The sequence below is a fragment of the Octopus bimaculoides genome, chromosome 10, assembly GCF_001194135.2.
Source record: "Octopus bimaculoides isolate UCB-OBI-ISO-001 chromosome 10, ASM119413v2, whole genome shotgun sequence".
Lineage (NCBI taxonomy): Eukaryota > Metazoa > Mollusca > Cephalopoda > Octopoda > Octopodidae > Octopus > Octopus bimaculoides.
Window position 1 is genome coordinate 69,514,977 of NC_068990.1, and position 7,630 is coordinate 69,522,606.

Genomic DNA, 7,630 nt, shown 5'->3' on the forward strand with positions numbered 1-7,630 from the left:
GGCCGTCCACTCGTGACCAAGGAAGACCATTGCCGACCTTCAGGAACATTGTGCGCTCTAGGACTAACTTATATTTCGCATTTGCGGCTCCATTGGTGGCTAATGAGCCTTGCTCTTGACAAGCATACACGACTGCAAACATTGCAGACCAAGCTTTCCCCATTCACTATACGAGCCGTGCACTTTCACGCAGCTCGCTTAAGTTCTTCATGCTGGATACATGCACTCTCAAAAGTGTCGATCCCCTCCTTAACCTGTTATATATATAGCAACCTATAGCCTCAATGCAAATGTATACAAGCTATAGTTTTATTCAGCACATTATATCTTCTAAGTGGCTGTTGTTGCTTAGCTCCAGGCTGACTATGACTGAATAGAACTATGGCCATCCTTCCTGCTTGTATATGAGGGTCCTACTTTCCAATATATTGTTCATTAATTATATGACACAATAATATCTGGAGAAAGTTTGACTGCTATTTCTAGCAGGTTATGTGAAAGTTAACAGGTAGGTCAGTTACTTAATATAACTGAGGTAAGTTAGTTCTGATTCATCTGATTGTTACTGCAGAAACGATTCTTTGAGTAGTAGAGTACTATTCTCAAATTCCTTTAGAGTGATGCTCCAGCACAACCGCTGTACACAAACTGAGAAATAATAAAAAGAATAGCTACCTGCAAACACCCTTGGCTGACAATACAATAGACACATTACAAGACACAGAACTAGTCTGTTAAAATAAATATTCATTTTCTTTCTGTGATTTCTTCAACATCTACAAAAGAAAAGAAAAGAAAAAAAAAGAAAGAATTAAGAAAAAATAACTGAAGATTTTGTTTTGTAATTTTTTTTTCTTTTACTTATTTAAAATAGAAAATTTAAAAACAAACTTTCCCCATATTCTTCAAGAATTCTTGGAGACATATTTTTGGGTTTCATACATTCTTCAATCATTAGTGACTTCTTAGATACAGAGAGGTGGACTGGCAGAACCATTAGAGTGTTGGACAAAATATCTTGTGGCATTTGATCTGCCCTTTAACGTTCTGAGTTCAAATCTTGATCTGCTTTATTCTTCAGGATTGACAAAAGTAAAGAGCCAGTCATATACTGGGTTGATTTCATTGACTTCCACCCCACCTTCACGAATTTGTGGTATTGTATCTCTGTTAGAAACAATTACTGACTCCTTAGATGGAAAGATTTACAACGAAGACAAAATAAGACTAGTAGTAAGAAACTCTCAAGCGAGCTGAACAGCAGAAGGTTTTCACAGAAGAAACCCCACCCAGGAAAGTGTTTAAGCCTTTGACTTCTTATACTCTAAAAGGGGCCAGGTCACATCGAAGTCATGAGCCCTGAGTGCCCTTCTGATGACACTTTTTAGCCACTTGGATATCGGAGAATAGTGCATTTGAACCACTAATGACATTCATGCCTTCCTCTGGAGAATTTAAAATGCAAATGAAGGGAACTGTTTTGTATTTAGTTTGCAAGATTTTTCATGTGAAATTGTGAGTTGAAACACTGTGTTGTATCTTGGTAGGGTCAAAATACCAATAATAAACATATTCACTAGTTTTATATCATTTTATTATTATTAGTCAACTAGTTAATCATTTGATCACTTAACTGATTAATTGTTCAGTCAAGCAATCAAATAATTGATTAGTTAATTGGTTAACTATCTATCCATCAGTCTTCCCTGCTTAATATTTCTGGGAGGGTCATAGGGAAAGAGTCTTCAGGAACCTTCTCCATAGAGTCATATTAGAAGCAAAAGTCATTAGACTTTCCAATTGGACTCTCAAGCATGACCAACTGAAACAATGGATATTATCCAATCCTCTCTCTCTCTCTGTTGTCTACCTCTAGGTCTCCTGATGGTTGGCTTGGTTTCTTCCAGTGACATTCTAACTACTCTTAATGGTTAACTAGTTGACAAATATAATAATAATAAAGGAAGTGAAATACAACCAGTGTGTGTGAGTGTGTGTTTCTTATTGACATAATGCAGTGAATTACATTTTCTGTAATTTTTCAGTTTCAAAATCTTCTTTCAAAAACTTTTTGGGATTTATATTCTCAGTATTTTTGAAGAACCATTCACTTCAAATGCTTCATTCACTTCAAAAGAGGTAAATTTGAAAAAAGTCAAAACTGAAGAATTACACAATGGATTTTTTTGTTTTTTTGCAGAATCATAATCTACAATGCTTAGAACATTGACATCTGAAGAAATTGTAGTTTTTGGTGGACTAATTAATTTTTGACTGCTTAACTGAACTGGATAAATGAGTTCTGGTTGTCAGTTCCACTGTTCTAGTTATCTAGGGGTCAACAGTTCAACTACGAAGATCAGTTAATTTAAGAAGATAATAATAGGTCTTGGTACAACAGCTCCGCAAGGTTTTAATTGAAAGCAAATTGAATATGTTGTATAGACATGTTGTATGTGATGTATAAATCTTTTTCTTTTATGGCTTTCTCTTGCAACTTGAAGTAGTTAATAGAACAAGCATTACCGAATGCAAAAGATCAGAGTCGCATTATTTTGATTAATACTTCTTTTTATTTTATAGAGATAAATAATTACAATTGCAAAATATATATCAAGAGTAATCCCCCAATGTTCACTCTTAAAGATTTGTGGTATTGTATCTCTGTTAGAAACAATTACTGACTCCTTAGATGGAAAGATTTACAAGGAAGACAAAATAAGACTAGTAGTAAGAAACTCTCAAGTGAGCTGAACAGCAGAAGGTTTTCAGTGAAGAAACCCCACCCAGGAAAGTGTTTAAACCTTTGACTTTTTATACTCTTAAAGATTAAGCCAAGGCAATGTAATGAAAAACATTTTCAAGTTTTTTTCCTAAAGATAATGTAAATAATGTAAAGATAACTTGTCATGAAGAGATGACAAGAATTCCTTAACTAATTCAAAGTATTCTAAGGAAAAAGTTTGGATAAATGATTTAAGGTCATAAAAGCGAATAATGCTGTGTCTATTACATTAGTGTCAGAGACATTTCAACCACAGTGGACTGGTTCTTGTGCGGGTGGCACATGAGATGCACCATTTTGAGCGTGGCCGTTGCCAGTACCGCCTGACTGGCTCCTGTAGGATTTTCGAGCGAGATCGTTGCCAGTGCCCCTGGACTGGCTTGTGCGGGTGGCACATAAAAGACACCATTTCGAGCGTGGCCGTTTTCGTGCGGGTGACACGTAAAAGCACCCACTACACTCTCTGAGTGGTTGGCGTTAGGAAGGGCATCCAGCTGTAGAAACTCTGCCAAATCAGACTGGAGCCTGGTGTTGCCATCCGGTTTCACCAGTCCTCAGTCAAATCGTCCAACCCATGCTAGCATGGAAAGCGGACGTTAAACGATGATGATGATGATGATGAGACAGGCAAGGTTGTGAGTGACATAACTTCATGGGGACAGCGTAAACGTCACTAAAAAACATGGAAAAATTGTAGTTTTTAAAACCTTGATTGGAAATTTCTAGAAGCGTCCAGAAACAATCTTTTGGAATAATTTTCAGTCAAAAACCAAGATGGCTTTGGCTAGTATATTTTTCAACCAATGAAATGAGTCCTTTCAAATTAAGTTTGCTTTACTTGCAAATCACTGCCAAAAGAACTTTCTTACAAACTAACTCTAGTTTATTTTCATTCAATAATACTTTGCTAAAACGCTTTTTACTACAACTGCATTCTTTAAGGAAACCAAGATCTTTTGAAATGTCCTGTTAAATAAATTATCAGTGAAATTAGTGGTGATGAGGCCAATATGTCATAATGAATTACCAAACAAACTTGGGTTTCACAATCAGAGCAGCATCTTCAATGATGTTTATTAAATAAGAAACCAATGTTCCAAATGAAGTCCACATTTTGCATCTTTGAGAAATACACTCCTTTGTTATTGGCCAGTCTACCTAACCATAAATAATTTAGGGCTAAGGTTATCTATAAAGATTTTGTATAGAAATTATAGCCAGCATTGATTTGTTACAATGTTTAATAGCATTAGCACAGTAAAACACAGTATTGACTTATAGAGAGTGTAATATAGTTTGTAATATATTATGATTGCATAACAAAATACGGTGCCTCTACAAGTCATTAATTCAAGGTTGGTATTGCACACTAAACAACATAGGTGACCTCCTGAGATACCGAAACCTGAAGGACCACAAATCACTTTCAAAAAATTTCTTCATTCAATTAAAAACATAGTCTTAATAAGAAATAAACAAGGCTAGGTCACTTCCAGAACTAAGAAGGATGTAGGATGTTGATTCATTCATTTTGCAGACTCATTGTCTATGAACCTTAAAATATACACATTCAAAGAAATTACTGCTTTCTTGTGCACTAGGAAATTTCTGGTTCTGTTCTACTGGAACACAAATATTGCCTCTCCGCACCAATTCTTGTACCTCTAAGCTTATTTCACAAGTCTGTACAAGCATGGCTGTGTGGTAAGAAACTTGCTTCCTAACCACATGGTTCCAGGTTCAGTCCTACTGTGTGGCACCTTTGGCTAGTGCCTTCTACTATAGCCTCAGGCTAACCAAAGCCTTGAGTGGATTTTGTAGATAGAAACTGAAAGAAGCCTGTCGTGTGCGTGCATCATTGTGTCTGTGTTTGTCTCCCACCACAGCTTGACAACCAGTGTTGGTGTGTTTACATCCTCATAACAGTGGTTTGGCATCAAGAGAATGAAAGAATAAGTACCAGGTTTTAAAAAATAAGTCCTGGGGTCGATTTGTTTAACTAAAACCCTTCAAGGTGATGCCCTGCCACAGCCACAGTCTAATGACTGAAACAAGTAAGACACAAAAGATAAAAGATAATATGTGTGAATATTTATACACATACATAACTTTACTAAACTATAATCAGGTGTGGCTTTAACAGGTATTACACACCTCCATAGATGTGTAATACACAGAAACTGTAGCCAAGTGCATCTTGTCTATATACTAGATATGTAATACTTAGTACATACCCAGTGTAGACACACTTAGCTACAATACATTTGGTGACACTTTCATCCCTTATATAAATAAATATACTGAACATCTTCAAATTTATATTAAACATCATTTAATAATATAATCCTTATAAAAATATGAAATAAATTATAATAAACGTAAGAAAACAAAATCAACACCTAAGACAATACAAAATTATACCAAAAGGCCAAACTATTACACACCATGTGTGATACTATGTCAATGTAAAGGTATGTAATACACCAACACACCTAGTGTATACCTGAAGTAAACATTACTGATTACAATTTTAGTATTTTTATACACCTATATAGGTGTGCCATACTCTCAGTATATACCTGGAGGTAGTTTAGTATAGTTACATACCTGTGCAGGTGTGTAATACACTAAAACTATAGTTAAGTGGTTCATCTCCGGGTACATAAAACATGTGTTTGTGTACTACAGACCAACATAGGTGATGAAATAGCACTTTCAGAAATTACTTTTATTGTCTAAATAAATTATGCATTTGTAACTGGTTCTAATTTATCATAAAATCTTGTCACACTCTTACACTAATTAATGATTAATTAAATCATCACCATTCACTGTGGATTGTACATTAACAAGGGTGTACTCTATGTGGTCGCTGGAGATGCTAGAAATAGTAGGCGAATATCTCAAAATACACTTATGAAAGAAACAAACCATACTGCATTGACTGAAAATAAAAAGGAATTGTTCTTGTGTGTTTATGTGTAACTAAGTGGTATGTGTGTGTGTACTCATTTGACATGTGTAAAGCTGTGTGCATGTAAGTACCTATGTGTATAAACAGGTATGCATTTGTACCTAAGCGGTATATCAATGCGAGTGTGTCTGTATGTATGTATACTTATCTGGACCATGTATAAGCTGTGTGTATGTGTGCATGTACCTAAGTGGAGCTTGTATAACTATGTGTATCTCTATGTAATATGTGTATAGTTGTGTGTGTGTGTTTGCACTTATGTGCTGTGTGCCTAGCTGCATGTGTACCAAAGTGGATTTGTTGGCACTCCATCGTTTACGACGTCAAGGGTTCCAGTTGATCCGATCAACGGAACAGCCTGCTCATGAAATTAACGTGCAAGTGGCTGAGCACTCCACAGACACGTGTACCCTTAACGTAGTTCTCGGGGATATTCAGCGTGACACAGTGTGACAAGGCTAACCCTTTGAATTACAGGCACAACAGAAACAGGAAGTAAGAGTGAGAGAAAGTTGTGGTGGAAGAGTACAGCAGGGTTCGCCACCATCCCCTGCCGGAGCCATGTGGAGCTTTAGGTGTTTTCGCTCAATAAACACTCACAATGCCCAGTCTGGGAATCAAAACCGCGAGTCTGTTGCCCTAACCACTGGTCCATTGTGCCTCCATGGCAATGATATATACCTTTAGCAAACTTACAGTTACAAACAAAACTAATCTCACTATATAAGGAGTGTGTTTAAAATTCAGATTGAAGAAAAACCACAGAAAATCAATCAGCTGTTGGAAACATTGGTTTTGCACTCGAATCAGAACTGGGAATATGTTTAGCAAATAAGTAAATATAATACTAGAGTGAGGAAAAAGTTTGTGCACCAAGTTAAGCACTATTTTAACATGGCATTATCTTAAAAATAATGCTGTGTTAAAATAATGCTTAACACAGCACACAAACATTTTCCTCAACCTAATAATTTTCTCTTTCTCTCTGGCCAGATATTTCCTCTATAGCAAGACACCTGTCTCCACCTATGTCTCTCTGTCACTAATCTTCATCATCTGACATAAGATCACCTCCTCCAATGTCCCCTCCCCTCCCAAAATTCCTTGTCTTGCAAGATACTTGTGGACCCTGTCAGTGCTGGTGCCATGTAAAAAAGCATCCAGTCCACACTGTGAAGTGGTTGGTATTTGGAAGAGCATCCAGCTGTAAAAACCATGCCAAAACTAACCTTGCCTGTGATGGTGCCATGTAAAAATCACTGAGTCCACTCTGTGAGGTGGTTGGTGTTAGGAAGGACATCCAGCCATAAAACACATGCCAAAACAGACACAGTAGCCCGGGGTAGTCTTCCACCTGGTCAGCTCCTGTCAAATGCCAACATGGATGGAAGACATTAAACAATGATGATGATGATTTCCATTAGTGTGCATATATGTAAGGGAGAGACAGTGCATGACTTAGTGGTTAGGGTATTCAGCTAACAATTGTGAGATTGTGAGATCAATTGCTGATGAAGCATTGTGTTATTGAGCAAGACACTTTATTTCATGCTGATCCAGCCCTTTCATCTAGCATAAATGGGTAGCACCTGTATTTCATTCTGTGTCATGCTGATTCTCCCTGAGAACTACGTCTGCAGAGTGCTCAGCCACTTGCACATTAATCTCACAAACAGGCTGTTCCATTGATCAGATCAACTGGAACCTTTGTCATCGTAACTGACAAAGGTTCCAGTTAAGGAAGAGTCAGAGAAAGGCCAAGCCACAAAAGCACAATGAAAATCTCTGACACATCCAGAAGGAAAGAAAAGTGAATGTAATGTATTTTGCAGATCCTTGAATGACTAAAATTGTTCTTCTGTGAAGTAACT

At 36.9% G+C, this 7,630-nt stretch overlaps 1 protein-coding gene across 7 annotated transcripts in view; it reads right to left on the bottom strand.

Annotated features, from left to right (window-relative positions):
- LOC106867519 (uncharacterized) overlaps nucleotides 1-7,630 on the bottom strand; it is a 32,796-nt gene that overhangs the window by 4,270 nt on the left and 20,896 nt on the right. For 4 of the 7 annotated variants that reach the window (XM_014912412.2, XM_014912407.2, XM_014912413.2 and 1 more), the window contains exon 2: nucleotides 676-776. In XM_014912412.2, the coding sequence (XP_014767898.1) occupies nucleotides 676-751 (76 nt within the window). In that variant the 5' untranslated portion in view covers nucleotides 752-776. Of the gene's footprint in view, nucleotides 1-675; nucleotides 777-6,988; nucleotides 7,125-7,630 lie in introns of all 7 variants that reach the window. The other 3 variants (XM_052971273.1, XM_052971274.1, XM_052971276.1) reach the window with 1 other exon arrangement.